Below are 14,198 nucleotides of genomic sequence, written 5' to 3'. Positions count from 1 at the left end.
GGGCCTAGACCCTTCTTCTAGGCCCGAAACGTCAGCCTTCCTGCTCCTCTGATGCTGCTTGGCCTGCTGTGTTCATCCAGCTCTACACCTTGTTATCTCAGATTCTCCAGCATCTGCAGTTCCTACCATCTCTATACACTTGGTTATATTTTTATTTATCATATCAGGAAATAAAACAGAGTGTAGTGCCTTCTGGTTTGGTTTCAATTAATTTACTAGTATTGGAGTGGTTATCCATAACACCAGAATGAACCCATGATCACCCAGTGATGCAGGCCATGACTTCAGTTAGCTGTTGCAGGCTTCAGGAAGTGCCTCTGAAGTTGCCATGCCCTGTCTACACATGTACTGCTGATGGTGGGGGAGCTGGGCTTGAGCGAGAGACAGAGGCTGGGAATGCGAGGGCTGGAGAGGTTTGGGGCAAAGGTGGAGGTTGGAGCTGAAGTGGAGCTTCCCTTCCCCAACAGTGTGGGGAGTTGGTCTCCTTGACTGCTGCTCCATCACTGTCAATTTGCAGTCTCCAACCACTGTGCTGTGAGGGGACGGGCCCTTCCCAGAGCTGGGAGGCTGTGCCCTGGGGCTAGGGCTGCTGCTGCAGCTACTCTCCCTACCCTCCTAACCTGCTGCTCCCCCTTATTGTCACTGTCGAAGAAGGAGTGACCCAGTTTCTTGTCCACCACTTAGAGGTGGTGTTTGCAGCATTCACAGCATTATATTAATATTTTAAGCTATAAGTACTTTTTCTTTCTCCTTTTCTAATGGATGTATGATTGTTTAAAAACAGATTTAACAGGCAATTTGAGTAAAGGTTAACATAAATTTTGAGTAAAGATAGATTTGGTATGTTTTTAGAGTGAAGTAGTGATTCAAATAAATTTATATATCCTGTTTTTATTAAAATAATACACTTATGTCCATTTAAGACACCTTTTCCTCAGTTGAAATATTGGGTTTCTGTTGGGCGTGCATCTAAGTATGCTATTGCCTTTTTACAAAATGATCAAGTATTTCTTGATGAAAACTACAACTTTGAAATATAATCTAATGGAGAACTATCACTTGTTAAAATATGCCATTTCTTCCATACAGTGTATATATTTTCCTATTCTGGTCTGTTCAACTAAATTATGTTCCTGAGGTAGGGCCACAATTCTATCAAACATTTTTCATGAATTATTGTAGTTTAGGAAGCTCTAGAATATGAATCGAGTGTTTCAGCTGATGTCACTAAACCTAAATTGGTTCAAAGTATTTGATACATTTATTTTTAGAAAATGACTAGAAGGAGTTCTTTTTGAGACCAGATGATCCTTTAACTACCTGCATTCTTTAAAGCTGAATCATGTTTTCAAGTGTTAAAATCACTCAAAGTTAAATAACCTTCCAGTCTATTTCAAAAACCTAATATTTTATGTCTGTTTGCTCAAATAAAGAGTGGTTTGTGAAAGTGAATTAAGTTTTCTTTATCATTTTCCCTTAGTGTTTTTATTACGTACATGTCTTTTTGAATGTAATATTTCTAAAATTCTACACACTGTTCCAGCATTAATAGTATGTAAATTTGGCTTATTCCTAAGTTTATTAAACTTCATTGAACAGTTTCATTTAACTTTATTGAATGGACAATAAGTGGACCACCAATCCTTTTGCATCTTAACTAACTGTATTTGTTTCCATTTTCTGTACGAGAGTGCAGTACCTTGTACTTATCCACACTTCTGTATGTCCACTCACTTTATTCCTTTAATTTTGAATGCAAATAATTGCTGGTGTAGCAGTTGTAAGGATGCATACTGAGTTGAAAATTTAAGCTTATTAGGAGCAGTCTAGGATTTTTCAGCAGCTGCTTTTTTATTATCAAGTACATTTTTAATTATGCTAGATAATTCCTTGTACAATTTACATCTTAATCTTCTTTAGTTTAGATGGCAAAATTTGAAAGCCATGTAATATTAAATGTGTTTTATAGTGACTCATAAAATATATTTGGTCTTTTGCTTTCCATTATTGGCTTTTAGTGTTTTGTACTTCATGTGGCAAGTTGTGCATGGATTTTCCATGCAATTTTTGTTACCGACAGTAATTTTACTGTAAGTTGATTGCTCAGCTATAGTGAGCCCACATAAAATCTGACACTGAAAGAGTACTGCTTCCAGCACACTTGAGGGATTTATTGAATCCTTAGTTTGAGTTTGTTCTCTCAACCCTCATATCCCACTGGAATAGAAGAAATAAGTAAATGTTGCGTTTAAGCAAAAAGCAATTGTAACGTGTCATTTGGTGAGATAATTAATTTTAACTGAGTGTATTTGAATTTCAATCATTGCTTCCTCAACTGGCCAATTGTCAACAATCTAATGTTGTTTAATCTAGAACCAGAAAACAAAAGAACGTGAACTAATCAAGTGAGTATCTGATCTATACACACAGGGAATTCCCAAGTATGATCTTTGCTGAGTTAACTTCTTTCAAACAGGGCAGAAATAGTAAACTCATAATTCATTTCAGTGCCTCTGGGTTAGCAGGGGACAATTAACTTGCAGTGTTGCTGGGAGTCTGTGTGCATTATGTGCACACACACATAGGTTGATGACGAGACTATACTGTAAGGCTTCTAAGTTCAAATAGCTCAATTCCAATGCTTCTACATGGGTAAAGGTAAAAGGTAAAGTCACCATAGTCTTACCAGACCGTATAGCTGCACTCCCATTGGAGAGAGATGGGACAACTGGTGGTCTCGCCTGAGGGTCACTACACATCAGGTAAGAGGAATGGTTGAGAAGGAGAGTTGTCAGCTGGTGCAGGAACTGAATCCACACTGTTAGCATCACTCTGTATCAGAGTTCAACCGTCCAGCTAACTGGTCCCCGTACACAGGTAACAGCCACATAACGAGCAAATGGTATGTGGGTTGACTGTGAAATTATAACCCCATCAATAACAAAGTGGAAGAAAACTAAATTAGATGAAATCTAGTGAAGATGAAGCAGACACATACTAAACTCCTCATACTAGCTGTTGCCTTGGTTTGCTTTATCTCTCTTCTGTTCTTGGATTTTTTTCAGCTTAACTGTAATAAATATATTTTTGTTCTTGCACCATCACAACCTTGCTTTATTACTAGATCATAAGCAAGCATTTTCACTTTGAGGATAGGATAAAGCTGAAAATAATTGTTTAAAATCAATATACAGGAGAACCTTACAAAACATTTTTTGTGCTTTTGGGCATTAATGCCAATGAAAAGCTATTGTGCAGTCAGTGGTACACAGGAGAAATGTAATTTGAACAATCCATAAATAATAGTGTAATGCTTATATTATTGAGCTAATATTCTGGAAGTCTTAATGCAGAGAATGTTGGTTCAAATCCTCCTGTAGAAATTTGAGAATTTGAATTGAATTTATGCTGAAATTTTTTTTAAGGTTATAAAAATTTTGGTTTTTAAATAAAAGTAGAAATGTTGAGTTGTTGGATTTCTGTAAAGTCCCCAGCTGGTTCATTAATGCCCTTTAGAAAAGGAAACCTTCTGTTCTTGCTCACATTGGTCTAAATATGAATCTTATCCTCCAAAGTGATCTGACATGCTGCTCAGTTGTATCTGGGAATGTGAAATAATATATCATTAGATTGCTTAATAGTAAAATAAAAGGACTCATTCCTGTTTCTTTTGATGATTTTGTAAAACAAAGTGCTCCATTAAAAGCTACTTCACAACTTTAGCCATGATTTGTTTTTCTAGGTTAAAAAGGTTGTAATAAACAAGGAGCACATCACTGGACCCTATCTGAATATCAGAGAGTCTTTCAGAATACTTGATGTCTCAGCACTGCATCTAGCCAATTAAGTTGAAGCAATGGTTTGTAAATGTTGCTTTTGTTCTATTTTGATAGGATCTGAAAGATGAAAAGAAGAAGGCAAGGATGGCAGCTTCCAGGGCAATACTAGAGAAATGCACTATGATGCTTCTTACAGCATCAAAGGTAACTAACCAGTGGGTAAAATCAGTCCATCTACGGCTTTCTGTGTTCATTTCCACTTGATTATATTTGATTTTGATTAAGCAGTTAGAGGGTCTGTAATGGAACAACATTGACTACAGTTTGTGCTGTCAAATATCGCTGATCTCACTGTTAATCTGTGGTTATAAAATGGAAAAGACTAATGAGATGCAGTATCAAAATCATTCTGGAAAAGGCTTCCACTCCTGTAACTATAAATGTGACTCTATTTATAGTGTAATTTCACTTGTCATTTTTCTTGCTAAATTGCGTTGAGTATTGCAGTTTACTGTCTGGAAATGATTTTAACTCTAGGATTCAGACACTGATAATTATGATTGACACAATTTCTCTCTAAGTTTAATAGTTTTATTGAGAATATTGAACAAAAATTTCAATTAAGTCATAAAGTTGCCCCTACAGATCACTTAGAAGTAATTTTGATTGAGATCTCTCTGCTTGTTCACCAAGGCTCATCCAATATAATCTGTGTTAGTTCTTTGAGCTTTTCCAGTTGATATGTATCATCTTGCTTCTTTCTTAAGTGCTCCTGTGTGCAAATTTTTTGGGGGTTTAGAGAATTCAGTTGTGAAAGAACACATGCAAATAGTCCTAATTCATTCACAAGATGTGGGTGTTGCTGGCTAGGCCAGCATTTGTTGTCTATTTCAAAATGCCCTGGAGAAGGTGGTGGTGAGCTACCTTGAACTGCTACAGTTCATCTTATCTAGGTATACCCACAATGCTGATAGGGAGGGAATTCCAGGATTTTGACCCAGCAGCAATGAAGGAATGGTGACATAGCTCCAAGTCAGGATGGTGTGTGTTTGGGGGGGAGTTTGCAGGTGTTGGTGTTTCCATGTATTGGCTGCCTTTGCTCTTTCAGGAGGCCGAGACCACCAGTTTGGAAGGTGCTGTCTGAGGATCCTTGGAGATTTCTGCATTGCATCTTGTGGATAGTATACACAGCTGTGTCTGTGATGGTGAGAATGAATGTTGACAATGAGGTTCCGAGCAAGTGAGCTGCTTTATCATGGATAAAACTAAATGGAGGGTATTCTCCTAATTTGCACACTGTTGTTGGCCCTAATGATCAGGAAATTAGTTACTCACTGCAGAATTCTGAGCCTCTGAACGATGAAGTTAAGGGCTGGTAAGCTGTTTGTCATGGTTCATAAATAGCAATAAATGTACAAATATGTGCTTGCATGTATGATTAAGTGTCCGCCATGCCACCAATGTGCGCTGAGAAGTGTTTGTTGTTGTTTGCCCTCTATCTGTGCACAGTGAAGGGTGCCTCCTGACTGACAGTGCTTGACTGGGTGCTCTGCTGGGATTTAAAATTGGCGCCAGCATCTGGATCCCCGGATATCCCGGCAGTGACAAGTGATACCACCTGCGGGGAGGGGGACGAAACAACAAGCAGGGTGCCTTGGTACGTGGCACTTACATAATGAGGCATGTTTTGGAGAATAATGTGAGGAGACTTGCAAGCGCTTGGAAAGAGAAACCCTTCATGAAACTTTGCGGATTTGACACTTGGCCATTTCTGGTAAACCTCCGCCCATAGACTGGTTAACCACTGGTTAACCAAATGCTCTTCTGGCTCTCAACTGAGATGATCTTTCAAAATATAGCTGGAATATTTGTAATTTTTCTGGAGCCTAAAGTAGAGGTCAAGGCATAGTGGTAATCTACTGACCAGAGATTCAAAGGCCCAAGCTAATGTTCTGGGGCATATGTTTAAATCCCATCATGGCAGATGGTGAAATGTAAATTGAATATAAAAATCTAGAATTAAAACTGAAACAAATGCAGACCATGTAAAAACCCATCTGATTCTCAGTGTTCTGAGGAAGGGTCACCAGACCCGAAACGTTAACTCTGATTTTTTTCTTCCCAGATGCTGCCAGACCTGCTGAGCTTTTCCAGCAACTTCTGTTTTTGTTCCTGATTTACAGCATCCGCAGTTTTTTTTTGGTTTTTATTTATGATTCTCAGTGTTCTTTCAGGAAGTTAATCCTCTGTCCTTACCTGGGCATGTGACTCCAGGCCCACGACACTGTAGTTGACTCTTGACTGCCCTCTGCAATGACCTCGAGGGCCAGTCATTTCGAGAACGGTTGGGAATGGGTGGTAAACGCTGGCCTTGCCAACGAATAACATGTTCCAGCAATAATAACAGAAACACCACTAGGTGGTGCAAGGAGCACACATGCACAAAGTTAAAGCCAACATCATTCAGGAGCAACAGAAGGAGCAGTCCCATTCTGGTTTCCTCTTTGAGGACTGAAGCCAACACGAGATGGTTATGAGGACTCCTGCCCCACATACCTGCCTGAAAAATATTGAGTCGGTATTATAAATGCATTCTCATTGTTCTTGGAGTAATCCTTTGTATTATAGTATGCGTGTCCCTGGCGTTGTCAATCTGTAATCCACTTTTGTTATAACAGATCGTCGTACGAAAGGGAAACCGAATGGTAGACTTTATTACAATGGAGATGGAGTATAAAAGTGAGGAAGTAAAGGTAAAGTTGCCATAATCTTACTGGACCATAGGACTGCTGTCTCATCAGAGAGAGATGATTAGAGGTGGTTTAACCTGAGGGTCACCTCGCCTCAGGTTAGGGGAAAGATGAGAAGGAGAGTCCTTCATGGTAACCTGTGCTGGTACAGGAATTTAACCCATGCTGTTGGCATTACACTGCATTGCAAGCCGGCTGTCCAGCCCACTGAGCTAACTGAACTGCTTTGCAGGGTATTAGTGATATCACATCTGTAGTACCATTGGCCAGTTAGCTCAGTTGGCTGGGTGGCTGCTTTGTGATGCTGTAATGCTAACAGTGCAGTTTCAATTCCTATACTGACTAAGGTCGCTAGGAAACTCCTGTCTTTTCCGCTTCACCCCTTACCTGAAGCATGGGGAGCATGTAGTGAAGCTCACTGCTAATCGTCTCCAATGCAGTCCTCTAGAAATATGGCAACTTTGATTTTCAGTTCTCTTCAGAGTACTGTGTACAATTTTGATCACATTGGTTAAGAAAGGAAATGTTTGCACTGGGAGCACTCCAGAGAATATTCATTGGGATGTTTCTTCAGATCAGTCATTTTGTTTTATCTTGAAAGGTTGACTAGCTGGAGCCAGACTCATTGGAGTCGAGAAAAATGAGAGACTCTCTCGTTGAAATGAATAAGATTCTGAGCAGGCTTGACAGTGTAATTATAGAAAGCAGGTCCCCCTCCTGACGGGATCTGAAACTAATGACACAGTCTTAGAATAAGAAGTCTCTCATTTAAGAAGAAAATGTGGAGGAGTTTCTTCTCTTGGAGGGTCTTTGGTGTTTGGGATTTTTTCCCCACAAAACAGTGGAGGATGCATTGGGGGAATATATTGAAGATCGAGTTGATTGCCAAGGTAACCAAGAATTATGGGAGGAAGACAGGAAAATGGAGTTAAGGCCACAATAATGATTGTGATCAGTCATGATCATTTTGAGTAGCGCAGCAGGCTTGAGAGGCCAAATGTTATGTTCTTCTGCCCTGAAGGTGGGGGTGAGGGTGGTGAGAGTGAGCATTGTTGGAGGATGCAGGCATTGTTTGGTGATGCAGAGGGTGATGCAAGCATGGTGTTGGAAGATTAGCTGGGGTCAGGATTTTTGGGGTATGCACAATGTCAGGGGTGGATGAGCAGTGCTAGTGTGAACCTGAGGCAGTGTCAAAGGTGCATGGAGGTAGGTGAGTGATGCAAGGAGAATGAGGTTGAGGTAGAGTTGAGCCTACAGGACATGGACTTTTTAGAGAACATCAGTGAACTGAAGCAAGGTCTCAAGGGGTGTGGCTTTATTGCAGTTGCTGTTCACCTCAAGAGCTACTTACTCACCTTGTCACTGGATCCAAACTGGAGCTGGACACGATGATGCGAATACTATATTTTAATGGGGCTAATAGCATGCATTCCTACTGCATTGCTGACTGGAAAATCTGGGCCATTGTTACAAATGATTGCATCAAAGTCTATTCCCTAGCTACCAATCCCTCCCTATCCCTGGCAACAGTTTGAGATTAAATTAGTCTGTTTACAAACACGTATCACATTTGACGTCATGATGAGCTTCCAACCTATTGTTCTCAAAGTCATGTAGATTGCCTGTTTCAACTTCTACAGTGAGATAGCAAGAACTGCAGATGCTGGAGTCCAAGATAACACAGAGTGGAGCTGGAGGAACACAGCAGGCCAGGCTGCATCAGAGGAGCAGGAAAGTTGACGTTTTGGGTCAGGACCCTTCTTCAGAAATGGGGATGGGGAAGGGAGCTCAGAAATAAATAGAGAGGGGGGGTGGGGCTGGGGAAGGTAGGCGGGATCGTGTTAGGTGAGTGCAGGTAGGGAGTGGTGGAAATTGGTCGGTGAGGTGGGAGGAGCGGATAGGTGGGAGAGAAGATGGACAGGTTGTGTCAGGTCAAGGAGACGGGGATGGGAAGGAGAGTTGGCCATGGGATGAGGCCGGGGGTGGGGAGATGTTGAAGCTAGTAAAGTCCACATTGAGACCATTAGGTTGTAGGCTCCCGAGGCGGGATGTGAGATGCTGCTCCTCCAGTTTCCGGGTGGCGTCATTGTGACACTGGAGGAGGCCCAGGATGGACATGTCACCCAGGGAGTGGGAGGGGGCGTTAAAATGTTTTGAGACCGGAAGGTGGTGGTGTTTGTCGCATACAAAGCGGTCTCCGAGTCTCCGCTTGGTCTCCCCGATGTAGAGGAGGCCACATCGGGAGCAGCGGATGCAGTAGACCAAGTTGACAGATGTGCAGGTGAACCCCTGTCTGATGTGAAAGGTTTGTCTGGTGCCTTGGATGGAGGTGAGGGGGGAGGCGTAGGGGCAGGTGTAGCACTTCCTGCGGATGCAGGGAAAGGTGCGGGGGGGGGGGGGGCTAGTGGGGTTAGTGGGGAGTGTAGAGTGGACAAGGGAGTCATGGAGAGGTGCGATCGTGATTTTGAATTTCTGACAAGAAGTTGTATTGGACTCAAAATATTTCTCTCTCTACAAATGCTGCCAGACCTGCTGAGTTTCTTCAATTTATTTTTATTCAACATTCTCATCCTTGTTTTCAAACCTCTTCATGGCTTTGCTTTGTTATCTAAAATATGTGATACAACTATAAGTTACGTTGCACTTTATTCCCCAAATATTAATGTGGTTTATCCATTGAAGACCTCAAGAAAGGAAAAGGAAAAACAATGATAGGAACTTTCTGATATTTTTCATGGAAGTCTGGTAGAACCTTTCTAACCAAAAGAGGAGGTGATGGCCTGGTGGTATTATTGCTAGACTATTAATCCACAGACCCAGATAACGTTCTGGGGATCCAAGTTTGAATCCCACCATGGCAGATAGTGGAATTTGATTTCAATAAATATCTGGAATTAAAAATCTAATGATCACCGTGAGTCGATTGTCAGGAAAAACCTATTTGGTTCACCAATGTCCTTTAGGGAAGGAAGCTGCCATCCTTACCTGGTCTGAACTACATGTGATTCCAGACCCACAGCAATGTGGTTGACCCTTAACTGCCCAATGGGCAATAAATGCTGCCTAGCCAGCGATGCCCTCATCCCATGAATGAATAAAAAAAGCCCATAATTGTTGAAAAAAGAAAGAGATCATTAAAGCAGTAAATTTCACTCATGTTAATTTTATTACATCAAGGGAATAGGTTGATGGACTTTAAAAAGCACAAGCAGATGGGTTAATGTAGCAAAAGAAGGAATTGTTGACCAAATGATCTTTTTCTGTTATGTAACACGTGTCTAAGTTTACAAATGTAGAAGTCTATGTGCAACTTCAGTGTTAGTGGAAAGCATTAATATTCAGAGACCTGCAGACTTTCTCTTGACATTTAATATTGAGAGATATAACAGCCCATGTCTTCTGATAGGAAATAATTGTTACAGCAGCGTAGACCGGAGCTGTGCATCAGGATCATACAGATGTCCTGATCCATCTGACAACATAGGAATTTCCCAAGAAATTTCAACTTCTGATAGTTAACTAGCCAGCATTTGATGCACTCCAGAATCATCATCAATTCGGAGTTACAGTTAGAGTCTTTGAAGAGTTCCAACTCACTTACAGGAACTGTTAGCAAGGAAAATGAGAGGGGTTAAAACTTGCTGTAACACTTGGGGAAGTATAAAACTGATCCTCCTGACTCACCGTCCTATCCACCTACTAACAAACCCACCACCACTCTGCCTGCCTACCCAGGTATTACCCCACTCCTTTATTTAAGGCCACCCTGTTTACCAGCTTAGTCGGTCAACCAGCTCTTGCCCATGTACATATAGAATATTGGCAATAGGAGCGGGAGTGGGCCATTCGGCCCTTTGAGCCAGCTCTGCGATTTAATATGATCATGGCTGACCATTCATTTCAGTACCCTGTTCCCATTTTCTCTCAGTACCTTTTAGCCCCAAGAACTATATCTAAGTCCTTTTTGTAAAGCTTCAGTGTTTTGGTCTCAACCAGTTTCTGTGTCAGATTTCGACAGGCTCACTGCTCTCTGGATGAAGAAATATCTTGTCATTTCAGTCCTATATAACTTGCCCCATATCCTTAGTCTGTGATTCCTGGTTCTGGGCTCCCAGGTAATTGAGAACATTCATCCTGTGTAGTCCTGTTAGAATTTTATAGGCTTATGTGAGATCCCCCTTCATTCTTATAAGCTGCAGTGAATATAGTCCCAGGCGATCCAGTGTCTCTTCAGACATGAGTCCTACAATCCTTGGAATTAATCTGATAAACCTTTGTTGCACTCCCTCCATAGCCAGAACATCCTTCCTCAGATATGGAGACCGAAACTGCACACAGTGTTTCAGCTGTGGTATCAGTAAGGCCCTGTGCAATTGTAGCAAGCTATCTGTGTTCTGTACTTGAACTCTCTCACTATGAAGGCCAACATACCATTTGCCTCTTCATTGCCTGCTGCACCCTGCCTGCTTAACCTCCTTAACTAACTCACCCACACTCATTCACTAAGAATCACTAAATGACATTAAACAAGAAAAAACTAGATACATTTAAAGTTATTAAAGAACCCTGTAATTAAATCTTGAAAAGGAGTAAAAGAAATTAATTACATTTACAAATTAGTCAATAACAGTCTTATTAAATGTTTAACAGAAACAGCTTTTCATTAGTTTTCTATGTAAATCCTTAAAAATGCCAAAGAAGTATAATGAAACCTACCCTGAAGTTTAAATCCTGGTGCTGACTGCTGCTACCTGCAGGCTGATTTTATTTTTCTGGGATCATGAGGTGTTGGCATAGAAATAATTTCCCCTGTGCTCCATTGAATCCAACCTCTACTTGCTGGAAAGGAAGCTTCAGGGAGCAAGCAATATCAAAAGACTGGCCAGAACAAACAAGGCTCAGTAAGTGGGTAGTATTTCCCATAATTGGTGTTAGACAGACCCCAATCTGAAGTTCTGGGCTAATGCGATACATGCCAGTACAAATATAATGAAAAGGATCATATAATTCAGCATACTTTATTAAATAAGGCAAATTTGGTAGTTTATAACAGGATTATATAATTCAACATACTTTATTAAATAAGGCAAGTTTGGTAGTTTATAACAGTGAAATGCTGTTTCGGGTACACAGCAGTAATCGCAAAAGCAAATAAATGGCTGGATTGTAAGTGCATCCTCAGTGTCAATTCCAGGGTAATATTGCCACCATAAAACATTACTGACACCATGTATTTGATGCCATTGCTGCAAAGTAGTTTGATTCTGGAAGGGAAGCAAAAATAATCATGTTTAAGTTGTGAGCTATAAGGAAAGCGTAAGTTTTGCTGACAAAAAGAGACAGAGTTAAAGAGTTAACACAGTATGGAGCTGGAGGAACACAGCAGCCAGGCAGCATCAGAATAACAGGAAAATTGATGTTTCAGGTCTTGCACTCATCAGGACAGATGAAAGAATGAGTGTGTTGTTGACTCAACCAGCATTTATTATCCATCCCTCTTGCCCAGAGGGCAGTTATGAGTCAACCACATCACTGTGGGTCTTGAGTCACATGTAGGCCAGAGCAGCTGTTTCCTTTCCTAAAGGACATTAGTGAACTACCATTTGCCACAGCAGGACTTGAACCCAGGCCCCCAGAACATTATCTGGGTCTCTGGATTAATACTCCAGCGATAATACCAGTAGGCCATTGCCTCCTCTGGATTCATGATGACCGTGAGTCCAGTGTTGATTGTCAGGAAAAACCCATCTGTCTCACTAATGTCCTTTAGGGAAGGAAACTGCCATCCTTACCTGGTCTGGCCTACACGTCACTCCAGACCTACAGCAATGTGGTTGATTTTTAACTGCCCTCTGAGCAATTAGGGATGGGCAATAAATGCTGCCTTGCCAGCGACACCCTCATCCCGTGAATGAATAAAGAATAAAGGAAATCAATGGGTGATGCATGGTTTGTGACTGTTAAAATGACGACAGCAGAAAGAGAACACCAGGTCATCATAAAGTGTCAAACACTCGGTATTACGCAACAACATCATGACTATCACAGACCTGTGCAAAATGGCTCAATATAGCACTCAGAGAATGAAGCCTTTGAAAGTGAAGTTGAGACTATATGATAGTGCCACATTTGTGCCAAGAGGACAGAACACTCTCTGAGCACTCTGTAATGAGATGAATGAAAATCTGGACTTTCAGGTCATAGATCATACCATAAGAAATAGGACCAGGAGTAGGCCATTCAGCCCTTGAGCCAGCTCCACCATTCAAAAGGATGATGGCTGACCTGAAGTCTTCATGCCCACTGTTCTGCGTCTTCCCTGTAACCCTTGATCCCCGTAATAAGACCATAGGATAGTAAGCAAATACCAGTCATCTCAACTGGAGTAAGTCTAAAACTTGGAATAATAATCCTCAATGTACCAAAGAGATTTACAATGTATTGCAACCAACCCATTAATCACAGAATAGATCGTAGGGTTTTCCTGTAGAGTATAATCTCAAAGTAGATGAGACTGTGAGAAAAATTTAGTTTCTGATGATGAATGTGCCAGTTGCCCTCAAAGCCAGCCTGAAAGTTAAGACAGGAGAGTTGAAGAATAAGGTTGTGACAAGAAAGTGACTTCTACAGAATGGATTAGCAGCATGGAAATCTAAGAATAGGCATTGACCCAGAGCTGCTAAATAAAGCTCTGAAGAGATTTCACTACCACATGCCAACCATAGAAGGACTTTTTCCACAACTTGCAAAGACAAAAATCTTTGCTGTCTTAGGTGCAATGTATGGTTACTGCCAATTGAAAATAGATGAAAGCAGCAGCCTTTCTTACATTGTGAATGCCCTTTAGGAGATGCAGATGGTTGCACATGCCTTTGGCATATCCGTGTCTCCAGAGAAGTATCAATGCAAGCAACATGAGTTAGTGATCTTCCTATGGAAGCTAATGTGGAGAACCTGCTAGAGGAAGGATGTGGAGACATGATGGAACAAGCCATTGCAGAATACAATCAACATATATTGAGATTAGAGACAGCTTGCCAGCTTCACCTAAAGCTGAAAGAAAAAGAATGCAATTGAAGATTCACAAAGTCAAATACAGAGACCATGTATTGATAGCAAAAGGTCTTTGCCCAGACCCTGAGTTCCAGATAGGTGAAAGCTGTAGCAGCAATTTGGATTCAAACTATTTTAGAAATGCTTTGCCTAAATTGTCATCTGAGTGTGAACCATTATGGTAACTCACTGCCAAGGAGATGCATTGGTATTGGGACATAGAATTAAAATTCACTAAAGTCAAACAACCAGTGATGCCAGTGCAAGGGCTGAAATGCTATGGTGTGACACTGCAGGGTGACTTAGTCATTTACACCAGCAATACAAATCACTTCAAAGCATTTTCCTCAAGCTGCTACAATCAGCTCCAAAACATCTCCGAAGAATGTGACTCCATTTAGAGATATGTGTACATGATATATAATGGAGGGTAACAGAAGTACGTCGAAGACATGCTATTGAGAGCATTACCCCTAGTGAGGAAAGCAGAGGATGCTACAGCAATGTCAAATCTTCCAAAATGAAACAGCAGCTTGACATGTTCTAGAAGTCATCAACTCAGAAGAGGCATTGTATCTAATAGACAATGGGGAGGCGATGGCCTGTTAATCCAGAG

General features: G+C 41.1%; 1 protein-coding gene across 4 annotated transcripts in view; it reads left to right on the top strand.

The window, feature by feature from the left end:
• Window positions 1-14,198, top strand: part of ctnnal1 (catenin (cadherin-associated protein), alpha-like 1) — a 298,283-nt gene that overhangs the window by 224,551 nt on the left and 59,534 nt on the right. For all 4 annotated transcript variants that reach the window (XM_048617645.1, XM_048617642.1, XM_048617652.1 and 1 more), the window contains one exon: window positions 3,894-3,983. In XM_048617645.1, coding sequence (XP_048473602.1) covers window positions 3,894-3,983 — 90 coding nt within the window. The remainder of the gene's footprint in view (window positions 1-3,893; window positions 3,984-14,198) is intronic.

This window comes from Rhincodon typus, chromosome 2 (assembly GCF_021869965.1).
Source record: "Rhincodon typus isolate 14 chromosome 2, sRhiTyp1.1, whole genome shotgun sequence".
Taxonomy (NCBI): domain Eukaryota; kingdom Metazoa; phylum Chordata; class Chondrichthyes; order Orectolobiformes; family Rhincodontidae; genus Rhincodon; species Rhincodon typus.
The sequence above is the reverse complement of the archived record's forward strand: the minus strand, read 5'-3'. Positions and strand labels throughout refer to the sequence as shown.